General features: G+C 43.7%; 1 protein-coding gene and 1 pseudogene across 2 annotated transcripts in view; both read right to left on the bottom strand.

Moving 5' to 3' along the window:
- CYFIP1 (cytoplasmic FMR1 interacting protein 1) overlaps positions 1-26,378 on the bottom strand; it is a 488,976-nt gene that overhangs the window by 330,831 nt on the left and 131,767 nt on the right. For both annotated transcript variants that reach the window (XM_078658231.1, XM_078658230.1), the window contains exon 14: positions 11,609-11,775. In XM_078658231.1, coding sequence (XP_078514357.1) covers positions 11,609-11,775 — 167 coding nt within the window. The remainder of the gene's footprint in view (positions 1-11,608; positions 11,776-26,378) is intronic.
- LOC144773226 (uncharacterized) lies at positions 14,005-19,643 on the bottom strand (annotated as a pseudogene).

Raw genomic sequence — 26,378 nt, 5'->3', positions numbered from 1 at the left:
CACTTCTTTCCGGGATGAGGGGTAGTGGGTTGAAACTAATGTGTGGGAATGTCAATGGATTGGGGAATAGGATAAAACGGGGAGTGGTGTTACAGTTGCTGCGGCGCCTCTCCCCTGATATTGTATTATTGCAGGGAACGCATCTGGTTGGGAACACGTGCCACGCCATGAATCGGCGGGGGTATCGTCTTGCAGCACACTCTGGATTTACCTCTGGTTCTAGGGGCGTGGGTATCCTAGTCAGGTCCTCCCTCCCTTTGGCAAGAGATGATGTGATTCTTGACGATAGGGGACGCTACGCTGCTCTCACTGGTAGATGGGAGGGGAGGACTGTCTCATTTGTTACTGTATATATCCCGCCGGGTCTACAGACCTCGACTTTTGCGGACCTTGGGCGTGTAGTACTGGGGCTCCCAGAGGGCCTCTTGGTGATGGGCGGAGACTTCAACTCGGTTGTCTCCGGTAACGTCGATCGCTACCCACCCAGAGATCTTATCAAGTCTCAATCCTGGTTGAGTGGGTTCTTGGAGACCCTGGGTCTGGTAGACTGTTGGAGGTTGCTGCACCCGGATCAGGTGCAATACACCTTCCACTCTGGAGCCCATGGCAGTCTGTCTAGACTCGACTATGTTCTGATGCCGGCGGCGCAGGCCTCCTCTATCAGAGCGGTGAGGCACCTCGCCCGGGGCATATCCGATCACTCCCCATTGTGGCTTAGCATGGATACTACTATGAGTAATGAGGGACGAATCGCCCCAATAAACCTCTGGTATCTTCGCAATCCCAAGACCCGTGCTGAGTTGATGAAATCCCTCGATCATTATTTTGTTGAAAACGTGGGGTCTGTGTCCTCTGCTGTATCATTATGGGAGACTTTTAAGACTGTGATACGTGGGCAGGCCTTATCTCTAATCGCTAACGCCAAGAAAATTAAACACGAAGAGGTGGTCCGTTTGGAGGCGGAGATAGCCGAGCTGGAGAGTGACTTGGAGCTCGGAGTGTCCCGTGCCAAGCTTCATTCCCTCAGCCTCAAACAATTAGACTATAGGACCCTGGTTACTGATGTTGCGAAAGTCATGAGCAGAGAACAGCAGGGCAGACTGTATGATGTTGGGGATAAGGCGGGTAAATTGATTGCGTGGCTGGACAAGAAAGAAAGGGCGAGTCGTGTAGTTCCTGTGATTGAGAACCTTGACGGAGTGTCTGAGACTGACCCGGCTGATATTGTTGAGTGCTTTGTGGAGCATTTCCGAACTGTGTATTCTCCGGCCATCTTGGCTTCCTTGGATGCTACGATGGCCTTCGATACGCTAGAGTGGCCTTATCTCTGGGCCGCTCTTGCGAAATTTGGTTTCGGCCCCGGGTTCATCGGCTGGGTGAAACTTTTGTATGAGGAGCCACTGGCGCAGGTGGTCGTGAATGGCCGAGTATCTGCGTCTTTTGTCCTCGGGAGGGGCACACGGCAGGGCTGCCCGTTGTCACCACTGCTTTTCGCTCTTGCCCTTGAACCGCTGGTTGCGATGGGAGCCCTCGATTAAGGGGATCCAGTTGTCCCCGGACTTTGAGGATCGCGCCTCGCTCTACACGGATGATATCTTGTTGTACCTTACGTCCCCTCGAAAATCTCTGAATGTTTTGTTTGACGTGCTTACTTCGTTTGGGAAGAACTCGGGCCTTGTGAGTAACTGGGCTAAATCCTGTGTATACGTGCTCTCGGGCGGTCTCCCTCCCTTGCCTCGCAGGTGCCCTATTCAGGTCTCTCCGACGGGCTTTAAGTACTTGGGGATTTTTTTTTTCTTTGGACCCCGTGGCCCAATATGAACGTAATCTGCTCCCTCCTCTTCAGAGATTGCGACTGGATGTTGTGCGCTGGCGCGGGTTGCCTCTTTCGCCGCTCGGGCCGTAGCCCTTTTTAAAATGATGTCCTTGCCGCGGTTTTTGTACGCACTTCAGAATACGTTCGATATTATTCCGGCGAGCTATTTTCGAGAGGTTGAGAGCCTGCAGAGACGGTTAATCTGGGATGGACGTTCGCGTATCGCCCTCGCTAAACTCACACTTCCCTGGTATGACGGCGGTATAGCGCTGCCGGATATCAGGCGTTATTATTGGGCCTCGCAGCTGAGTGCGATCAATCATGCAACGTACGCTCCAGCTCCTAACCCGGCATTCGAGATGGATAAATACTTGCTACCGGGCGGGGACTATAGAAGGGCGCTCTATTCCAAGGTGGCGGGAAAGGATTTATCTGGGCCCACCAAGATTGCTGTACGAGTGTGGCATGATGCGAATGCGTCTGTGGGATGGAGGGATCGATTGTCTCGTGCGACCCCGTTGTATGCGTCTGAAAGGTTGGGATGTCTCTGGAAAACGAAAGGGTTTGAAAAATGGGATATGATTGGTATCAGCAGCGTGGGCGATCTTTGGGTCAAGGGCAAAATCAAGACCTTTGCCGTATTAAAGACAGAATATGAATTGAGTGACAGGGAATTCTTCAGGTATGCACAGATTCACCATGCTTTAAATTCGGTCCCTGCGGGTGCCGACATCCCAGAGTCCTCCCCCCTTGAAGATCGGGTCCTTGACGGCCACGTACCTGACAGTACCATTTCTTTGATATATAAGAAGTTGATCAATACCCGGGTGGATCTGCTGGTGCGTCTCAGAGAGGTTTGGACCGGCGATGGTTTGGAGCTGGACGACGAGGATTGGCAAGCTGCATTATCCTCGCCTAAAGAAGTGGCGATTCCCGCCCGTCTCCGACTCAGTCAGCTAAAAATCTTACATTGTGTATATGTTACTGGTCCGCACTTGATTCGTATGGGTTATTCCTCTGATGGGTTATGTAAGCGCGGTTGTGGGATGGTCGGAACTTTCCTTCATATAATTTGGGAGTGTCCGAAGGTGGTGACGTTCTGGAGTCGTGTACATGCCGTGATGGGAGGGGTCACGGGAGTGGTGTTGTCGCCCGAAGCCAGACGCTGTCTGTTGAATGTGTGGGAGCAGAATGATTATAGCGTGGCACAGACGCAGTGGGCGACCCTTGGGAATATGATCGCTAAGAGAGATATTGCGCAGTTGTGGGGCTCCCAGAGGTTGCCCACGGTATCGGTATGGAATTGCATATGTTCAGAGAGAAGACTGTGTATCTAGCGCGGGGCAAACCTAGGAAATGGAACAAAATCTGAAGCCAATGGAACGCATACCGTGGAAATATGTGTGCGCCTCCATTCGTGGAGAGCCCCGATGTCCCCCTGTCCCCCTGATCCGACATTTCATATATCGTGTTCTTTATGTTATCTATAATTTGTTTCCCCGCTGGCCCCCTCCCCACTCCGTGTGCTATTGATCAACTGTGTAACACCGTGCTAAGGTGTCCTCCTCTGTGAACACATGTCCATGTACACTGTCTTTTGCCTTGTATGTTGTTTTTCTTCTTTTTTAATAAAAACATTTTTTACAAAAAGAACGTATCTTCTTTGAGATGCGGAGGGACCCAAGAAAGGGTTTAGAGAGATCATTAAAGCAGTGCCAGGACAGGGTTGTGGATATTTGAGTCAACTGGCTAGGATTTTTGACACAGTGGAAGATACTTATAAGGGAGTGATCTAAATATACATTAATTCAGAGGATGGTGCTAGCGTGACATTTGTTTCTTAGGCAATGCCAATGCGGGGCATTGGGCTGAAAGACTTAGAACAGTACTAATGCGTATTAACCCTAAATTGGGTGATTTGGCTAGAAAAGTGCCTTGTGAAGAGACCAAGGGATTATTATTGGGAGATGACATGGCAAAATCCCTGAGAAAATATGTGCAGACTTTTACAAGTCTAGATAAAGCTCATTACTCAATGAGTATGTACAGGGAACAGGTTCTATGGGAAGGCAGGAGGAGAGGGCACCCTTTAGCCGAGAAAATTATAAGCCTCATAGGTTAGGATAGCAGAATAACGGAATGTCAGGATACCAGAGTTATGGGAACTATAGAGGGAACCAAGAGTTATCCAAGTTTTATCCCCACGAGGGAGAGGAGGAAGAGGTCAATCTGGTAGAGGACAAGGACAAAATACTAATCAGGGACAGGGTGAGTACGAGGACTCTTATTGGTTCTATCCCGAAAAAGGTGGGAGAAAGGTTAAGATTTTTTCCAAAATCCATGGAGAGAATTGACAAAAGATCCATGGGTGTTGAAGACAATAGAAGGTTATCAAATAGAGGTCGACTCAGAACCACACCAGATGAAGGAACCAAACTAATTGATTTTTCAAAAAGAGAAACAATTGTACAAGAGGAAATTTTACAAATGATAACAAAAGATAAAATAACAAAAATAGGAGAGGAACAGAAATGGTTTGTGAGTACTTGGTTTCTGGTGGAGAAAAAAGAGAGAGGGTTGGAACCTGTGATAAATTTGAGAAATATAAATCAATTTGTTGCATGTCAACACTTCAAATGGAAGGGATACACTTATGAGGGGCAAGCTTAAGGACTTAGAATGGATGTTGGAAATGGATATCAAGGTTGCTTAGTTCACAATTCCGATTGCAAAAGAGAGCCAATGTTATTTACAGTTCAGAAGGAAAGGACATCTATACACATTCCAAGGACTTCTATTTGGGCTGTCAGAAGAACCATGGTGTTTCATAAATGTTTACAGACCAGTAGTGTGGGTTTCCTAAGAGAAAGAGGAGTGAGAATGACTGTTTATTTAGATGACATGTTGATAATGTATCAAAGTATAGAGGAATTGAAAGAGCAGATGATGTTGGTGAAGGTTTTTTTAGAGACATTGGGTTTCATAATATTTTCAGAGAAATCAATACTAATACCATCGTAATGATTGGAATTTCTAAGATTTGTGGTAGACACAGTAACAAGTCAGTTACAGTTATCGGAGAAGAAAGTGAAGAAGATAAGGCAAGAAGTGAGATTGTCAGCTTCAGTTGCTCCTTCTTTGACAACAGAGTCAAGAAGAGCAAGAAGCGAAGGAGGAGTTATGGTGGAAGGAAACATTGGAAGACTGGAACTGAAGTGGACTTTTTGGGATAAAACTAGATTTTATTCTAGAGTCAGATGGAAGCAATTCAGGACGGGGTCCCATATGCCCTGGGCAGGGGTCTGGTGGAGTTTGCAATGTAGTAGAAAAAGAGGAACACATAACTTGTCTAGAGTTGAGAGCAGGTTGGTTGCCCTCCACAGTTTCAGGAATGAGTTGAATGGAAATTCAGTTTTATTGATGACAGACAACATAACCGCAGTAAAATATATCAACAAAATGGGCGGAAGCAGGTCGAAGAGACGGTCAGATTTAGCAAAGGAAATGTGGCAATTTTGCTTGCAATAAGATAGGATCGAAAGCAGAAGATTTACCAGGGATACACAAGGTAGTAGCAGATTAGAATTCGAGAAATTAAGAGAGAATTATTTTCAGAAGATTCAGGAAAAAAATGGGGCCATTGTGGTGGATATTTTTGCTTCCTGATGGACTTATCAGTTACCACATATCAGTTGGAGACCAGATCCGTAAGCAATAGCAGGAGATGCATTTTTGCAAGATTGGCGGAAGATGAAAGGTATGCACTTCCCCCATTCTCTATGATTCTGAGAGTATTATTATAGGTGAGGAGGCAGGACTGTCAAATAGTATTGGTCACACTTTTTTGTAAAACACAAGCATGGTTTCCAACTACTGTGGAAATGGCAATAGAAATCCCATATTTGGTAAGGTCATTCAAAGGTCTTTCACAAGGAGTGAAGAAGGAAGAACATCCTTTAGTAGAGTCAGGTTAACTCAACCTTCTAGTATGGAGGATATCAGGAGTTCAGGTAAATTTACAAACCTTTCGGGAACTGCTACAAATTAACACAAAGAGTCATGGTCACCAGGAAGTAGAAAGAGATATAGATGTGCATGGCAAGTATGGTTACGTTGGTGCGTGGAAAGGGATTTTAATCTCATGGAAGCAGATGAAGTACAGGTGGCAAATTTCTTGGCTGAACTGTTTGAAAAAGGCTGATCATATACAAAATGTAATGGTTATAGATCAGCTATGGCAGCAGGACATTCATTAAAACTAGGAATATCATTGGGTAGCAGCAAATTGATAAGAAGGGTAATGAAAGGGATTAGGTTAAAGAGACCGCCTAGAGAAAAATATAAAACTATTATGGAATGCTGATTTGATATTACAATTATTTGAAATATGGCCAAGCAACAAATATTAGTAAGGGAATTACCGTGGAAATTGGTAACATTGTGATTAATTTCATTCAAATGGGTTTCAGGTATAAGGGTGCTAGAAGTGTCAAACTGATTTTTTCAACCAAAGAGAGTAATTTTCAAAATTTGGAAAATAACTAAATCTATGTCTGGTTTGGTGTTTTACCCAAGATTTAACAACTCTACAAATCTGTGTGTGGTTAGATGTATAAAAGAGTATGAAAGTAGAATGGTGGATAAAAGATGGGCTGCATTGGATCAGCTGTTGATTTCTTATGTAAAACAGTTTAAAGCGGTCACGATTGAATGGAACAACCGCAAGGTGGGTAAAGGCAGCAATGAGGTAGGCAGGTGTAGATTTGTCAAAATTCACAGGACATGCCATCAGAGGTGCCATGGCAAGTAAGATTTTTATGACGGGAGGACGTCTGGAAGACATTTTTAAGGCAACAGATTCGGCTAACGCTGATACATTTAGGAGGTTATATTTCAGAGCTTTAGAACATGTTTCAAGGTGTTCTTTGAAAAACTTTGAACATACATAATGCTAGCCTTCTGTAGTGTCATAAAATGACGATTCATAAAGGTTTACTGAATAAAGAATTGCGATTTTATTACAGAGAAGGAGGCTAGTATTATCCCGCCCACTCCTACCATAAGAGGAGGTTAGGTGGGTGGGGAAACGGAGAAAGAGTTTGCAAAAGACATTTTAAGAAAATTTACTTCTTTAGAATAAGAGCTTGTTTTACTACAGTAAGCTAATGATTCAACAGGAGTATACTAGATTAATTATCAGAGAAATTATTTTGTTTTATTTTACAGATAACTAAAGGTGGATAAAGAATATAGTGAAGAAGAACTAAAGATTACAAAGAAAAGTCAAACAAAAGAGGAGGAATATGGAACACAATTACAAGTATTTATGGGACTGAGGTTTCTATGTTATACTGTGATGTGTTAAAGTTCTGTTTTGGAAGCTTTTAAAGAGCTTCTGGTCAGCAGGAGTGAATAAAAGTTTATGCATAATGCTAGCCTCCTTGTCTTTAATAAAATTGTGATTCTTTATTCAGTAAACTATTAAGAATTGTCATTTTACAGTGTTGTTTTTCCGTCTCAATTCTGATGACCGAAAACCTACCAGAACATTTACTACAAAGTAAATAAATAGTACCTGGCAATACATCTGACTGGACTCTGGATTTAAACTGCATCATTAATGAAAACTGACTTAAGAGGATAAATCGAAGATATTATGATGCAGAGAATCTCTAGTACCCGAATCAAGCATCAGTGCCCCATAAAAAATACATTTGAGGAAATGTAATTGGACATAGCCATGGATCCATCTGACCAGATCTATGTGGGAGTGCTACAGAGCTCTCTGTCTATTCAGGACACATTTTTTCAAGCATTGGCAAAGCAGTGATTACCCATTCAACCCATATTTATTTGCAAAATGCGCAGGGGCCTAAACAGGCCCTTTGGAAAGGACACAACGCTGCAATACCTCTTTAAAATCTACAATGTTCTTCATGCACATCAGTTTTGATTGCCATGTGAGACCTCTCTTGATATACTATGTCAATCAGCAGTACTCGTACATAGTTTTTTAACAAAAGAAACCCCGTGGCCACTACAACTAGTGCACCCCAAATGGGAACCCAAGTTATTCCCTTGACTCTTAATGGGTAGCCCATTTAAGCTATCAAGGATTACTTTAGAAGGTGGTAGAGGGCTTAGAAATTCAAACCGGCTTGTCACAGTAAATAACACAAAATAAACTGAATGTCCAGTCAGTGCTATTACTTACAACAATAGGACTTTACCTCGGGTAGGTTATATGGTGCAGGAAACAATATACAAAAAATAAATAAATCTAAAGACATGAGCACATCAAGGGACTGACAAACAATCCCAAACAGTGTTATAATAGTGGTCCTATGGTGAATGTTAACCAATGGAACGATATTCATTTATCCTCTGAAATCATAGATCTGCCAGGATTACACTAATCTCAGTCAAACAGGCAGCCAGAATAACACCATAAATCTGAATTGCCATAATATCCCTGGCTTTCTCCTTCAATGTCTGAACTACTTTGTTCAAGTCTGGTTAGCTCAGTGAGACTGAACTGGTGGCTGAGAAGCAAACAGAATTGTCTACAAAGGCAAGTAAACTCAGCAAACCACCACGCAAACTGGAAACAGAGGTCATCACCCTAATCCCAACAATGTTAAGGATCGCAAAAATAAGTGTGAAATGTCAAACACAGACCTAGTCCGAATTTTTTTAATAGGGGACAAAGCACCATTAAAAAGTGTCAATCTTCAGTGCCATGTATTGTGGATTAGCACTGTCAAAGTCAAGATATGTGGATAAGGTACAGTGTGGACTGACTGACTCTACTGGTTACCAGTTCAGAAAAGGAATTTTAAGAATAGGTCCAACCACAAAGGTCTGGTGCGTGACAAATTTCCTTTCAATACTGATGTGAATCAGACTCTTGGATCAGAAGGCAAATTTATAACGGTCTCTGGGGCAGTAGGAATAATTCAGGGTAAACCAAAAAGTTAGCTTTACTCAAAATGGTATTCTTCATTTAGTTACAAGGAAGTTCATCTAATATTTACTCTTTTCACAGGCTTTCATGGAATCAAGTAGGTGGGATGAGGCACATCATAAATGGACAACGTGATTTGGCCTTTCCGGCCAGATGGTATCAGTCACAGAACCATGGTTACTTCGGGATAGCCAGAAACAGGGGAAGAGGAGTGGCCTCCAGTTGAAAACAGGGTCACCTTACTCTACAAGGAAGGACTGGTGGGTTCCTCTCTGAGTCCACAGGGCAATTATGGCATTGGGGAGGGACCCCCTAATAAAGAACAATCAGAGTTATGCCTACTAGGCATAGGAAAACCTGCAAGGAAACCACCATCAGGTGTAAGTTGCATGGGATGTTCCAAAGGGACACTCATACGCGAAACAAAACCACATATTCTTCATGCCATACTATTATTTCTAGAAATGCATTGGGTGCTGGGAAGATTTTTATGGGAACGGGCCATAAGGCAGCCTTCCCACTAAACATTGAATTAATGGCAACAGCTGAACAGCACACAATTCACCATTAACAGAACTTTAACCAGCTGTAATGCTAAATCTGCCAGGTACAATTTTATATCCTCCTGGTTGCAGATTTCTGAAATTCAAAGTTGATGTTCATATGTATACTAATATGCCCTTTCTCTCACAAAGTATCACACTTTGCTCAAACTACCCACAGATGTTTGTGACTTATGTGCAAAAGTAGCCTTCACCCAACTATCGGTGGGCATTGCCTGTACCAAACTACTCAGTTTGTTTGAGAGTCTGTACACTGATTTGGAAAGTAGGTTTCATCACTTGGCTTAGTCAACTAGTCTTAGATAATTAGCTCACAAGAACCGATGTGGTAGTGACTCTCCCACTCCCTGGTTCTAACAGTAGAATGCAGCAAACTACTGAATCAATGAAAGGCTGTAGTTGATTGAATGATGATCAAGAAATATTAGAACCAGTGACTGGGGAGGGGCGGTGGGGGGGGGGTATTTGGGCAAGTTGTTGTGGTTTATGGTGTCCCAGCACGGAGACACTCCGATGGAGTAACCAGGTGCTTTACAAGCTTAATAATAATAATAACAATAGATCCCCATATATATTTATCACTGATTTCTCATATTGTTACACCCAGGTCATCTGGATATGAATCAATCATCACCAAATTGTATTTTTATTTTACCTATAGTTTTCCGTCACGAGTTAGATAATCAGCTTTGTCAGAGCAATGAAAATCTGTAAATTTGAAATGTTCAAGAGAGTGGGCAGAAAGGAAATGAGAGGAAATGAGCAAAAGCTGTAAACAAATTTAAAAGCAGTGGTCTCCATTATGTTGCTACTTCACACCAATATCATATAGTGTTGCAAAGCTTACAAAATTAAAAATATTAACATTTACTGCATTGAAAAGGAATGAGATGAGAACCAAATCACATAAGATGAAATGCAACATATCAATTGTTTGGCTATAAAAGTGCTAAATAAAATGTCCGGAGTCCTTACATTGGATGCATACCCAACGGAAAAAGAACACAGTTGCAGGATTAGATGGAGGAGGGAAGACAGCCATCTTTAATAGCACACATTTTCATTTGAATTAAGGAGGAGACCAGCCTCTTTTCTTGACTTAATTAGGCATCATGACTAGAAGTTATGCCTCGTGTGAGTTCTGCCTGAGTAGAAAGATCAATGAGCCCTAACTCAGATAGTGTTGAATATATGCAACCATGACTAAACATCTAATGCATTGTTGCTAAAAGAAGAAAATCTGAAAACATCAAGGGCACCCTGTGGAATATCAAACAGAACAATGAACTAAACTTTGCCTAAGGACTCAGTCTAATGTTTGGTAAAAAAAACGTTTTAAAAAGTTTAAAAAAGAGAATAATAACCATCTGTTTATCTTCATACAAAATTAAGTACAGACTGTCACAAGCTAATTCTTTCTCCCAGAAGCATGAAGGACATTATACAGGATTTAAACAATGAACCAAGGCTTCCTAACGCTTGAACCAAGGGACGGTCTTCCAGTTTTCTCTTTGAATGATGCATACATTCAGTTAGTAGACTGGCTGCTCACCATAGACAGATACTGGTTCAAAATTAATAAATATTAAGAATAGGCCCGACAAGGGGACTCTAATGAAGCGCTGGATTAGAGCTCTACTGGGTATGCAACCGAGTGTGCGAAAACAAACATCTGATTTTTGAGACCGCTGTGAGGGACTTGGATGTGCAGGAGAGGCCCTGTACCATGTACAATGTAAAGGTTGAAAAATTTGCTATAAATGAAGATTGCTAATTATTGGTTGGGACTGATATGAGGAGAATGCGCTGCCTGGTCTTTGTTTCGTTGTAATTTGTTTTTATTTCTGCTTCTATTGTCATATAAAGCAGTCAAATGGGTTTTTTCCTCCCAAATAATATGGCCTTTCGGTACATTTCCTTAAGACAACATATGATTAAGACTGCATTTTGTTCCTTCTCGTTATATACATGTTTGGATCGGGGCCTACTGCAGTGCTAACCGCAAACTGTAACAGTGTCACATTCTGCCCCATTGTTTTGTTGGTCAATTCTGATTGACTAAGCAGTGATGGTTGTAAACACTGTAAACAGCTGGAAGACATAGCAGCTAAACTTAAGTCTTATTGTTTTCAAGTTGTGGGCCATGCCCACTGCTGATGGCCATTGTAGCATGCAGTGTATTTATTGTGCTAACTGTTCTAGCTTAGGGAAAAATAATAAAAACACCTTAAAAAGGCCCTACAAGACAGAAATATACACACTGACCTCTGAATTACATTTTTCTTCTTCTTTATGGCCTGCCTTAAGGGTTCTCGCAAAGTGACCTGTGCAAAGTCCTGAAGGGCAGCATAGATCGTGTGGCGGATAGCATGGTTGAAAACACTCTCCATCCTTCCCATGAGCACCTGCAGTCCCTTGATCATGGCAATGACCTAGACAAAACATAGATAATTCAGCAAAAAAATAAAAGATCGATATATCACTGTGGCATACTGTAGATCTCTTGTTCCCATTAATTGCATACATTACCAATGATCAGAATGTATGCACTCTTGTGCATTCATGTTAGCTACTTTCACTGGTTCATAATGTGTAACATGATATTGGTTCATCTGACACTCATATGAAATGTATGTTGCAATATGCAGTCAGTATTCCATTTGAAAACATAATGATCTGTATTTAAAAACGAATTACACACATTGAGAAAAACACAAATCTCCCAAAAAAGGCAAACCCTTCACTTCTAAATAGAAATTAACATTTTCGAGCTCACATCAGCTATACGCTTAGGAACAGATCGATGTTGTAGATAGTAGCCCCTTCTTTTAAGCAGGTAGAATAATGGCATACTGCGTTAGCTTTCAAAACCACACAGGTCCCATTGCCGTACATGTGAAACACAGAAGGCATGCTTTAAAGCAACCAATTACTGCATCATGCGAAGATGTAGAAGTTTTACATTTCAGAAGTGCATTACCAACTTTAAATTAATGCCCTGGAGATGGATCACTAAGGCGGAAATAACAGCTTCACTTGGTCATTTGCTACATCTACCAAATCCATGTTTGCACCCACAAAAAAGGACTCTGCGGTTCTCCTCCTCTCCTCTCTCCAATCAATGTAGCCCTGTGGTATTTTTAGCTCTGCTGCAAGTTAACACTACTGCTAATTGTGACAGAGGCAAGTACTACTAAGTCCACCAATTGTGATAGAAGCCAGGAAGTCACTTCTGGTACATGCTACTGATAAAGCAGCTAGGGTCACGGCCAGCATGATAAGCAGGGCACGAGTCGGGGTACCACGCGGGTGGACAGCGTCCCCCCACTTATTTTACCGGAGGAATGCCAAACCCCCTGCCAAACAGCTGGACTTCACTCTTAGGCCTCTCTGGGACGAGGAGCTCGGCACCTTTCGTGACGTCACTTCCTGTCGTGACGTCACTTCCGGTGACAGCGTCCCCCCACTTCTTTTTTTACGACTTGTGCCCTGATGATAAGTATATGACATTATTCTTCCTGGAAGCATTAGATGAGGTCAAACTCTTGCAGAGAGATGATCAGTCAATATTATAAATGCAATAATGATCAAATTATTGTGATCACTACTATGAAGATATCTATTTATATAGTAGTTCTATAGCGTGAACCTAGCCAAAAGGCCGAGAAGCAATGTGCAGCAACAAACAGAAGCATAAAGTCAACAAGCCATAGGAGAGTTTTGGACTGCTGAAAGTGGGTTCCGTCCAATTAATTCCCCTGGATTTTTTGCTATTGACTACCCTGTTTTTTGGCCTTTAAATGTGAATAAGCCTTACAACCTGGGTTTCACTCACTATAAATTCATTGTAAATGGACTGACAATGCTGTTATGTTATGTGAATTTGTAGAGCGTGGCTAATAACCTGTGACTGTATCCAGGCGCTGAGTAGGGCAGGTCTTAGGCGGGAGATCATGCCCGTTTCATCTGGAAAAGCCATGACTTGAGGTTTCTTCAGAAGTCCATGAGGGAGAGGGCGATTCGGAGGTGTTTCGGAAGGTCGTTCCAGGTCTAACCTGTGAGGTATGAGAAAGAGCGCCCTCCTCTTCTGGTCTTCTTGATGCGAGGGGGGAGTGCTCTTGCCTGGGAAGCAGATTGAAGGTGTCCAGTGGGTTGGTAAAAGTTGAGGCAGTGGTTGCGGTATGCTGGACTGGTGTTGTGGAGAGCTTTGTATGCGTGGGTGAGTAGCTTGAACTTTCATCTTTCCTGAACTGGGAACCAGTGGATATTGTTGAGAAGTGGAGATATGTGGTGATTTTTTGGGATATTCAGGATGAGTCTGGCGGCAGTGTTCTGGGTTGTTTTGAGTCTGTGTAGGATGCAGGCTGGGATTCCGATGTACAGGGTATTTCCGTAATCAAGTCTACTTGGGATACAAGCCTGCCTGGATGATCGTTCGTCTGGTGTTTAGCAGGATTCATATGAAAATCTTGCGTAGCATTCTGAGGCTGTGGAAGCATGATGATGATGATGATGATGATGAGACGCCGTGAATCTGTCTGCAGAGAAGTTATTGTCCAGGATAATGCCAAGGTTATAGGCATGGTCCGCAGGGGTGGGTGGTGGGCCAAGTTTTGAGTGTCACCATAAGGCGTCCCAGGGGGAGTGGTTGTTGCAGAAGATTAGAACTTTGGGTTTGTCTGTATGAGCTGGAGACAGTTGTTTTTCATCCAAGCAGGGACGTTGCTCATGCAGTTGGCAAAGTTTGCTTTGGTGGTGCTGGCTGAGACGATAAGGGAGAGGATAGTACAGGAGAGAATGCTAATCACATGTCCACCTATTAAGATACGGCCAATAGTTACACATTAACATGTGAGCACACATGCATGTGGGCTGCACATAGGAGACGACTACCTTAGGCAGCCTGGTATCTGCGCAATTAGCATGTCACAAAAGCAACCCTTCAGGGACTGCTATTGACCTGTGATAAGCCTTATAATGTGAGGGGGCCTTCGTAGTGTCGATCTGTAGCGCTTACTGAAGCTCCGTGGTGCTTGAACTGTATTGTACATTATGGGTGCAATATGCAGTAAGGAATATGCTACTTACCAGTATGCATCTGTTCTTGGCATAGAGGGCTGCAGAGTGGTACATTTATGAATAGATCGCCATCTGGTGTTGGGCTCGGATGATTGCACTTGTTTTTCTCCTGGAGAAGTCTTTTGTAGTCACGAGGCTGGTGACTCCTCCCTTGGGTGATAGTGCGCATGGGCATCGGCTCCATCCTTAGATTGTTTTGCCATAGTAGGGTTAGATGGAGTAGTATGATAGAATACAGAAAGAGATGCCCATGTAAGTGTATCTAAATAAGATAATGTTGGAACAGACACAGGTTTCCGGGGAGGCAGGGAAGGCATGTACCACTCTGCAGCCCTCTATGCCAAGAACAGATGCATACTGGTAAGTAGCATATTCCGTTCGAGGCATATGGGCTGCAGATGGTACATTTATGAATAGATTACACAGCAGTTACCTCCCTAGCGGTGGTCACCAGTGTCTGTTGCAACAGTTTGAAATAAAGCTTTTAATACAGCCTGGCCCACTCTTGCTTGTTGTGTTGCCTGCACGTCAACACAGTAGTGTTTTGTGAAGGTATGCGGTGTAGACCAAGTTGCTGCTTTGCATATGTCATCTAGGGGAATGTTCCCTAAGAATGCCATAGATGCCCCTAGTTTGCGTGTAGAATGAGCTCTAGGGGGAACAGTTAATGTTCTCTTTGCTTTAATGTAACATATTTGTATACATTTTACAATCCATCTGGCAATGCCTGCTTTAGAGATAGGGTTGCCTTTATGTGTTGGGGAAAACGCTACAAATAGTTGTTTAGTTTTTCTGAAAGTTTGAGCTCTTTCTACGTAATATAATATTGCCCTTTTGACATCTAGTGTATGTAGGGCCCTCTCTGCTACCGTCTGTGGCTTTGGAAAGAAGACAGGTAGTTCCACTGGTTGATTGATGTGGAATGCTGAAATTACTTTAGGTAAGAACTTTGGGTTTGTTCTTGTATTGTTAATGCCTGTAACTCACTTACTCTCCTAAGGGAGGTAATGGCTATAAGGAAGGCCACTTTCCATGTAAGAAATTGTATTTCACACCTATGCATAGGTTCAAAAGGTGGTCCCATTAGTCTGGTGAGTACTATGTTAAGGTTCCAGACTGGGGAAGGTGGTAGTCTTGGTGGAATAACTCTTTTGAGTCCTTCCATGAAAGCCTTAATTGCGGGTACCCTAAACAGGGATAGATGTTGTCTGTTTTGCAGGTATGCTGCTATAGCTGCAAGATGTACTCTAATGGAGGTGTAAGCAAGGTTACATTGCTGTAAGTGTAGTAAGTAGCAAATAATATTTTGTGTAGATGCCTCCAGAGGGTTAATGTTGTTACCGTTACAGCATACAGCAAACCTTTTCCACTTTGCTGCATAGCAGGCTCTGGTGGTGGGACGTCTTGCTTGCTTAATAATTTCCATACAGTTTGGAGGTAAATTTAAGTATCCAAATGCTAAGACCTAACGAGCCAGATCGCTAGGTTCAGTTGTTTGGGATCTGGGTGCATTATTTCTCCATGGTTCTGTGTAAGGTGCATGGGTGAGATTCTTAATTTTTGGTGTGGCACCTGTGAAAGTTGTAGGAGCGTGGTGAACCACGGCTGCCGTGCCCACGTTGGTGCTACTAGTATCATGGTCATTGAATGCTGTTGCAATTTACAAACCACTAATGGAATTAGTGGGAGAGGGGGAAAAGCGTATGCAAATTTGTTGGACCAATTTATCCATAATGCATTGCCCTGTGACAGGTGGTGTGGGTACCTGGATGCGAAGCTTTGGCATTTTGCGTTCTGATGAGTGGCAAAGAGATCTATCTCCGGTTGTCCCCATCTTTGAAAGAATGGCTGCAGTATTTTGTTGTGCAGTTCCCATTCGTGTATTTGTTCTGACTCTCTGCTTAAGATGTCTGCTATCTGATTTTGAACTCCTGGTAGGTGTTCGGCTAACAGACAGATGTTTTGAGGAATGGCCCATCTCCAAATTTCCTGCGCTAGTCTGGATAGTTAGAGAGAGTGTGTGTCCCCCTGTTTTTGAATATAATACATTGCTGTCATGTTGTCTGTTCTGATCAGGACTGCTTTGTTGAGAACATGCATTTGAAAAGCTTTTAATGCTAGGAACACTGCTAGTAGATCTAGGTGATTTATGTGCAGTTGTTTTTGCTGTACATTCCATCTTCCTTGTACTGTGTATCTGTCCATATGAGCTCCCCATCCGGTGAGCGATGCATCCGCTGTTAGTACCACTTGTGGAATCGGTTCTAGGAACGACCGCCCTTTTGGAAATGTTTGTTGTATTCCACCACTTCAGAGAGCGATGCGTGCGGTCGTCTACCAACACCAGATCTGTAATCTGACCTTGAGCCTGATTCCACTGTGTTGCTAGACATTCTTGAAGCGGACGCATTTGTAGTCTGGCATACGGGATCAGCAGTATGCAAGAGGACATCATCCCCAATAACTGCATGAACACTCGAGCTGTTAATGAGTGTTGCGGTTGAAACCTTTGAATCAATGTAAGCATTGTCTGAATCCTGACTGGATTGGGGTATACTCTGGCTTTTTCTGTATCTATAGTAGCCCCTAGATATTGTTGCACTTTGTTTGGTTGCAGGTGGGATTTTGTGTAGTTCACCGTAAACCCTAGCTGGTGCAGCAGTTGAATTGTCTTTTGTGTGTTTTGAAGACATTCCTTTTGTGACGTGGCCTTTATTAGCCAGTCGTCCAAGTAAGGAAAGACATGTATTTGCTGTCTTAGGTGTGCTGCAACCACTGCTAGGCATTTAGTGAACACCCTTGGTGCTGTTGTGAAACCAAACGGAAGGACTTTGAACTGATAATGTTGTCCTTCTACTACAAACCTGAGGTATTTTCTGTGGGCTTTGTGAATTGGGATATGAAAGTAGGCGTCTTTTAGATCCAGTGTAGAAAGAAAGTCCCCTTTCTTCACTAAAAGAAATTCTTGTTGTAGCGTGACCATGTGGAAATGTTCAGAATTTATGTATGCATTGAGAGGTCTGAGGTCTAGTATTGGCCTTAGAGATCCGTCCTTTTTGGGGATTAGGAAGTATAGAGAGTATACTGCTGTTCCCTGTTGATGTTGTGGAACCTTCTCTATAGCATGCTTTTGTAGCAGTGATAGTACTTCCTGTTTTAATAATGTCAGATGGTCTTGACTCATTGGACGCTGTCTGGGGGGGGGATGTTTGGTGGGGTAGCTGTGAGTTCTAGGCAATAACCATGTTGGATAATTTGTCTCATCCACCTGTCTGATGTGATGTTTTCCCAGACAGGTAGGAACTGTGATAGGCGTCCCCCGACCGGTGTTGCATGGTCTGGGGGGAAGCTGTATGAAGTCACTGTTTTGGAGTTGCCGTTGTTGTTTCCGCGACCTCTACCCTTGTTATTATTACCTCTGTAACTGCCTCTAGAATTCCCTCTGGGTGATGTTGGTGTAAAAGAGGTTGATTGCTGGCTTGTGCCTGTATTCTTTGATCCGCCTCTATAGGTGGACCTACGAAAGGAACCCCTCTGAGCTGGCTGTTGCAATGCTCCCATTGACTTAGCCGTTTCTGTGTCCTTTTTCATCTTTTCAAGCGCCTCATCTGTACCTGAGCCGAAGAGTGTTTTACCATCAAAGGGCTGATTCAATAAAGAAGTTTGTACTTCCTGTTTGAACCCTGAGACCCTGAGCCATGCATGTCTTCTTAACATGATGCTGGTGTTTATGGATCTTGCTGCAGTGTCTGCTGCATCTAAGGCGCACTTAATGGAAGTGTTAGTTATTATCTTCCCTTCTTGTATCAGCTGATCTGCCCTTTTTTGATGTTCCTAGGGAGATGTGTAATGAGTTTTTCTAACTCATCGTAATGAGCTCTATCATAACGCGCAAGTAGCGCTTGAGTATTTGCTATGCGCCAGCTGTTTGCTGCTTGGGATGCAACTCTTTTGCCAGAGGCATCTATTAACTTGGACTCCTTGTCAGGAGGAGGAGCTTCTCCTGCGGTTAGTGAGTTTGCCCTCTTACGAGCGTTTGAGACTACTAACGAGTCCAGAGGTATTTGCCCCTTAATAAATACTGGGTCTTTTGGGGCTGCCTTATACTTTTTATCAATTCTTCGGTTTCACACCCTAGCCCTCACCGGGTCTCTGAATATGTCTGATGTATGAGTGAGGAGACCCTTAAGCATTGGTAGGGTCCCTGAGGATTTTTGTGCAGTAGGTAGTGTTTCTAAAAGGAAATCTTCTATCTGAGGTTCTGTATGTAAATCTACCTTGTGGTATTTTTCTGCCCTATTAATTAGTTGTGCAAAACCCGAATTATCATCGGGGGAGAGGGTTTTGAGGGATACAGGTCAGGGTCATTATCATTATCTGACACTGCGTCATAATCCTCCCATGGGTCTGCGTCTTCTGGGATAGTATTATTATCATCCCTAGGAAGGTCCCCATCCTCTGTGTCACTTTCTACATCTGTTTGAGGTGTAGATGGGCGTGGTGTAGAAGGTGTAGGAATAGCTGGCAGAGTATGAGGAAGAGGAGAAGAGGGTGTGTCCATAGGCTGTGGAGAAAGGGGAGGGGTTGTATTTGTCCCCATTGTTCTCTTCTTAGGAGGAGGAGCTTTGTCCTCCGACAGTTGAGTCTTCCTCTTTTTAGGTAGTTTTGTCACCACCTTGCCAGTCTGTGGATCAATGAACAAAGTCTTTTGTTTTGGATCTGTTTGTTGCTCCTGTGTCGGTACCGAAGTCTTCGGGTCCGAAAGGTGCTTTTGCTTCTGTATCTCGGTGTTATGTGTTTTCGGCACCGAGAGTTTGCTCGAGTCCGATTTTTTCGGTGTCGAGGTAGTCTTCGACGTCGAAGCATGTTTCGGTGTCGACGCGAATGTTACGACTGCAAGCTCTCTTTGGTATGGTGTCGATGTCGATGTCGACCGTTTCTCGGCTCCGACATAGTGTTTTGGTTTCGGTTTGGTTGCCGAGCCCGAAGGCGGGGCGTCGGAAACTCTTTTCGGTTGTCTGACCGGGCTCGAAGGCGGGGTCGACACTAATCGGGGTCGGTTTTTTGGCAAAGGGACGTCGTCACTCACGGTTTGATGAACGTCGACTTCTTCGACTTCAGACTCGTCCGCTTCCGACCCCTACCCGTCCTCATCTTCTTCTTCCTCAGGGTGTTGGACCTCGAACAGCTCTGGGATTGCATCTGACTCCTTCCTCAACATCTCGTGTCTTCGGGCTCAACGGTTTCTAATCGTCGACTTGGAGGAGAAAGCCGCACAGGCTTCACAGTCCCTGGATTCGTGGTCAGGTGATAAACAGAGGTTGCACACCTCGTGTAGGTCCTTGTGTGGGAATTTAGCACCCCACGTTGGACATTTTTTGAATGGAGTCCTTTCCATGGACTCCGGGTTGGACTACGTCGAGATAGGCCTCCCGGTCTCGTCGACGTAGAGTTGGATTTTTTTGTTGTTGACCTCGAAACGCGTCGGAATGGAAATGAACTCGCGCTCGATAAACTATACCGTCGAATTGGAAAGGGAATACGCGCCGAAATATAACTTCTTTCTCGAAGTCGATCCGGAGCGCTTCGATCCTCATCCGAACCCGATGCCCATGCGCAGTATCACCCCAAGGGAGGAGTCACCAGCCTCGTGACTACAAAAGACTTCTCCAGGAGAAAAACAAGTGCAATCATCCGAGCCCAACACCAGATGGCGATCTATTCATAAATGTACCATCTGCAGCCCATATGCCTCGAACAGACAGTTTCGACCCAATTAAGCCTACAGGGTCCAGCGAGGGACCAATCTAGGTGTAAACATGCACCCCTAGTGTAGATCCACAGCCCTTTACATCATATCAACACTCCTTATGAGACTGTAAATATTGTCATATTTCTCTGGCTCAGCTCATAATCAGATTTGAGGCTGTTGTTCACCCGACTAGATCGAGTCAATTATTCTGCCATCCAGAAGGAGGATCAAAGGCCTCCCAACACAATAGTGCTATTGGCAGTGCTTGAAATCTGCATCTGTTAATTAGCTTGTCACACTGCACCAGGGCTGAGACAGCCCAGACCCAAAGAAACAAAGACGAGATCCAGACCTCTGGAGCCAAACACAGGAGGGGCTCCAATATGAGCCCTGAATTTTTTGTGGGAAGGGATAAGGCATCTGTGTCAGGTAGGGGAGGAGCTGAGGCTCTCAGGGAAACTCTTCCTACAGAGAACGTGAAGTTGCCATATTGGAATGTCTCACAATGCTGTGCAAGAGGATTGGGACAGGGGTGAGTGATGATGTGGACCCATAGGATTGGCCAAGGTCTGCCTGGCTTGTAGAACTTTAAACTCCCCAACTAAAGAAATCTTGCTTAAGAGCCAGCTGAAGGAACTACAAGGATGGACTAAGAGGCTCCAGCTGACCCTGAGGAATAGGATGGATCGCTCCAGGGACAGCAGCTGGACCCTTATGCCCCTGAGGAAGAGTTAGGGTAATCGACCTGCAAGGAGACCCTGGAGGGTTCCCCTGAGACTTCTGTGGACTGGTCCATCAGCTGGGCGACCCCCATCAAGAAGGCTACCACTGACACACAGGTGCCCCACAAGAAGGCCAAAGACATGGGTCCTTGGGAGTGTGTTCTACTTGTTAGCTGTGGAGGGGCTGTTCAAGACGTCCCAACCAGCAGGAAAGAGTACCAGGTGTTCAGGCAGACAACAGGTCTGGCACAGGTAGCCAAAAGAATCGAGCTCCCCTCCAAAAGTGTCTAGGCTTGGCCACCAAGAGCAAAGTGTGCCCAAAAACAGCCAAATCGACACTACAGGGACCGACATACAGCCTGGTGCACTGAGGAGACCAAACAGAGATCAAAGAGCATAGTGATTCGCTGTCTTTCTTTAACAAAATCCCCGGGAATGGCAAATCCCCCAGGGGTCAGCGCAATCGTTATTTCTTTAATTTCCATGGTGCCTTTCCCCAAACCAATATTGGCCCTGGGGTCCCATGCCACGGGGCCTGACACAAGGCAATAGGTCTCGAGGGCCCCATCTCACCAGGACAAGGAAATCAAGATGAGCAACACTGTGCTCTCCACATTGCCACCAGGGAGGCAAGAATCTCAGGAACGATGTGGTGTGCATCGTAGGGCAGAGACCACCCCACTAGTGTTCCACATTGGTGAATCAGCATGCCCACTTCCATATTGGTACCAGAAGGTGCTGGCCGGGCGAGTAGCTGGCCTGGCAGCAGTTGAGTGGGACCACATGCTGCACACGAGGGAAAACAAAATGATGAGGCATGAGGGTGCCCTGGGTGTGACTGAGACATCTATTCTACAACAATACAAATAGAAAGAAATGTGATGCAAAGCCACACAATTATGGGACGCTTCCTGCCCTGCTACCGAAAGCCACTATTTAGATATCATGGATTGGGTGAAGTAGCACTTATAAGCCCCAGCGAAGGCTATCTAATTTGCATATACTTCTACTGTGGTAATTGTGGAAGAGGCAGATGCACCACCAACACTTTTAAAGCATGTTTTGGGGGGCTGCTTAAGTTCAGCAGCCTCCAAAAGGGGGTTTCTTAGAGATTCACTCCGAACATCCTTGAGCCTCTTAATCATAAACCCAGTAGAGGCGTTCCACTGATACTTGGATTCCATTTCACTAACAGTGCACCCTTAGCAGAGGTTCCAAAAATGTCAGGCTTGATTCATGTGTATATGGCCCAGTGTTGTGAACCACTGGGACTCCAGTACGCACTACACAAAATAATAATCCTTTAAACCATTTTGTTTATTTCTTCATGTCCTGATAACAAAATTCTCAAATATTCATCATCAATATCATTAGTAAACTGATGCAGTATTTCTCACAATAACATGAAATTATATATGACACAATTTTCTCAAAACACAGGATTACAAACACAAATTAAAGGGACAACCCAATGCATTTCGGGGCATAATTGCCCCTTCGTCAGGGGTCTAAGTCCTAAGGAAAGACGTGTATCCTGTGGTCTACTTTATATAACTATTTAGAATAGTTGTCTGCAAGGACGCTTTTGACAGCGGTTCTGCGTATAATGTCAAGCCTGTTACCACGTGAAAACAACCTGCGGGTCTAAAATGCAGGCATCGACCTCGCTGCCGTTTTCCCACGCGAATACGTCCGTTTAAACGTAAGGTTCTTGTCAAGATATTTCATCCGTCGCCTCGTTTGTTAACAGAAACCTCCGGCCTTGGCCTTAGTTTACTAATGATATTGATGATGAATATTTGAGAATTTTGGTATCAGGACATGAAGAAATAAACAAAATGGTTTAAAGGATTATTATTTTGTGTAGTGCGTACTGGAGTCCCAGTGGTTCACAACACTGGGCCATATACACATTTAAACAGTGGGCAGGCACTAATCTGGTACAGCACACTTATCGTTTTAAACGCTAAAAACAGAATATAAATACGAGTGCAGAACCCTTCTTCATTCATATTAGGCTTGATTCATGAGCAAACAATGAACAACTTTTGTTTTTTTACCCATGGTGCTACACAGTGGAAGACAATTTGACCTTCATGATATATTTTTGACATGGTGCAAAAAAATGCCACAGACCGAAGGAAAGATCAAGGCGTTAACCTTTGACCAGATTCTCCCCTTCCCAGAAGAGGTGGATTGACTTTGCACATGTACTTTCTTGTCCAAGAAACACCCTACTTTTCCCTTGCCAGATCACTTCTTACTGACAACTGATAGGCCGACCAATGAAGGCCACAAGATAATGTGTCTGCTCTGTGATTTCATTTTACCACTAGGACCAAACTGCAGGCTGCATTTTTCAAGTGAAACGGAGTTTTTCTGCAGACTGAAGTTTCTCCGAAGTCACTGTCATTCAATTGTTTTTCTAAAGGGGTCATTCAGTGAATGGTGCGTCTCAACATTCTGGAAAGCCACTTGTTGGTGATTGTTAGCGATGCAAGGTAAAGAGAAAATGTTTTTCTCTAGACTCAATGGCCTCTAGAAGGAGAAAGGCATCAAACACACATGATTGATTTGACCTTAAGGTCCTCCTACATTACAATCCATTAAGTCCCCTGCTGCACTGATTATTTTTGTCTCAAACATACTAGACATCCAAGCCTCCCAGAACTAGCCATTTCCTTAAAGTAACACCTTATGCATCATGCGTCTGTAATCACACATTAGTGTATATTCTGCATCTGATAATAATCAGGTGCCGTAAGCAACCTCACATTCGATTCTTGCGCCACTTTCCTTCCTAGATAGCATCTGAAAGGCTTTCTGTCAAGCACCAAAGTAGTTTATTTTGGTGCACGAGAGGAAAGCAGTTTTGGTTTACATTGACAACATCAATGCTTTCATCTGCATGGACCAGCAGGATCCAGGATTGTATTTGCAGTTTGCCAAAGAATGGCCTTGCACTGCTTTCTCCTTTGTCACTCTTCATTCTCCTTGGGCAAGGAATGAGAGATCCTAGATATGGTAATATCCATCATGCACTACTAGAATCAAAACCAAACCTCCAATATCTACTATGGTTTCTTCGACACTTAGATTTCCTCTCAAGGCTATGCACTTGGCAGTATACATACCTCTACGTTCCAAGAGTATGTTTACTACAGGCAAGGGGCCAAAGTTTCCTCACAATGCCTCTTCCATCTAAGATTAGCCATGAAAGTTCCTATATTTTGTCCCACCCTCTCAACATGGATCTATGGGATGCGTTTTTCAGCCTTTCACACAAGCATGATCTTTGGTTTCAAAAGCATTGGAACTTTATATAATTCTGATTTGTTTCTTAGTTTGAAGATGTTTCTGAACAACAAAACCCGTCTTGTTTCAATACAAAAGTGTGTAAGTAGCCAAACAAAATCTGACCTGAAAACTGCAGTGGCGTGGCTCACACTACAGGGAACGTGAAGAACTTAAAAAATACTGAATACTCTGGTCGGTGCCATATTTCTATAGGCTATAAACTCTTCTCACATAGGTATAAAAAGTTGATAGTATTATGCTTATTTTAATATCTTTTTCGATCTTCCTCCCTGTTGTGGACATATTTTTACAGAGTCGTCAATTTTATTTTCCGTTAATGAAGAAACTGCATCTTCAAAAGAATGTGAACATAATTTTAGCATCGGTAGCATCAACACGCCTCTTCTGCATTAACCTCTTTGATTACAAAGATAATGTTCTCGGAGCTCCTCATTTAATCGTGTTGAGTGCATCAGCCTCAGGTTATTCCTGCTTCTGTATTAACACAGACTTTATAGGAAAAAAGTGAAATACTCCTATTCAGGGTCCTTTCATAATTACTTAAAAACAGTTTAGCAGGGAGCATGGCCTAGCGGACAAAGATGGTGGACGCTCTCAGCTAGAGCTCCTGACCGGCTGCGCCCGTGCCACAATCATCCTGGGTGCTGACAGGGGTATTGGTGACCAGGGAGCCCCTGATCATTGTTGGAAAAGTCCGGGGCTCCCCAGCAGAATACAACCGCTGCCCAGGGATGATCGCAATGAGCAGTGAAGAGCAGTGCTGGGTGGGGACTAGTCCTGAAGATGGCAGATGCGCAACTCTAGATTGAACCCAGAGCCGCAGGAGCTGCTGGTTGCATGCCAGGAGACAGGCCAGGGGATTCCTTTCGGGTCCCTCGCATGGTGAGGCCGGGCTCTTACCCCGGAGGGCAGGGAGTGGAGCTCTCTATTCCCTCCTCCATAATGGGGTGTTGTGTTGGCCCAAAACTGGTCCCAGGATGCTTGTTTCCGATCCAGGGAAGACATTGCAGAGCACCAAGTCCTGTTCCTCTCAGTGTCTCACCGCACACATTGCGTCGTGGAAGGGAGTCAATGTGCGCCCTGAAACACCGAGAGGAACAGGTCTCAATATGCCCTTGAGCTTTGTGCTAAGGTTAAGGTGGGGCTAGTTGAAACAGACGGAAAAAGGGTGCATCTGGGAAGGCTGAAGTGTGTATGCTTAAAAGCAGCATGAGCCTCTGCTGTGAGTCACATACAATATTCACACAACCTAACTCTAAATGAAACTTTTTGACACAACACAGAGTTTGGTGTGTATCCCAGCTCTCCAAGAAACTTAACACATTTTCAACACTTTACTTAAAAGAAGAATGGTAAAATACTGCCAAATCTAGGTGTTCAAAGTTAGTAGAGGCAACATTCATACGACTGACAGTGGTCATTGCTGTCAAAAGTTGCTTTCATTAACTAAAAACTCAAAAAGGTGGACACTTATCCAACGATATTTCAATTTTGTATTTTCAATAAATATTTTTAACAGTAACATTTGCTTCCCCCTCAAAAATGTAAAGTATGATTAGTATTTAAGTGGAAAACTATCCTCATTTAAAATAATGCAACTATGGGGCACTGTCACAGTAAAATGTGACAATGTTCAAGGGGGTGTAGACGTTCGAAATGTATAGGCAAAAATGATGGCTTCAAAGACTGCATTCAATTTTTTGAAGAAATCAGTTTCCTTTATGCATTCCATTACAGCACATGAAGGGCCAACACGAATTTCACAACAACCTTGTTGCTTCTTCAGGGCCATTATAAAATGTAACAATATGATCAAAATCATCAAAGTAGTTTTATGAATCAACACTTAGTCGGGCAGTATTTTTGCCTTCATTTCCTGAATAAAGCATTCAACGTAGTGCCCCGTTACATCCATCCCATTAAAAAAACAGTTCAAAAGTAAGGTAACTATGTTTTTTTACTACTGAAGGCTTACAAGTAACATCATGACTGAGAGGGCTCTTCTACTTCTAATGTACTCTATACGCTTTCATCTATCACCGTGTTTGAAATGTCTCCAAAAGACAAAACAGTAAGACTTCAAGAGACAGGAAGAAATAAATCTGTCTTGAAGGAAGGCATTGTACCTGGAGCAAACTGGGTACATCAGATCCTCTGCATTGTG

Source organism: Lissotriton helveticus, chromosome 8, assembly GCF_964261635.1.
Source record: "Lissotriton helveticus chromosome 8, aLisHel1.1, whole genome shotgun sequence".
NCBI lineage: Eukaryota > Metazoa > Chordata > Amphibia > Caudata > Salamandridae > Lissotriton > Lissotriton helveticus.
Note: the sequence above shows the minus strand (reverse complement) of the source record. Positions and strands in the feature narration are given on the sequence as shown.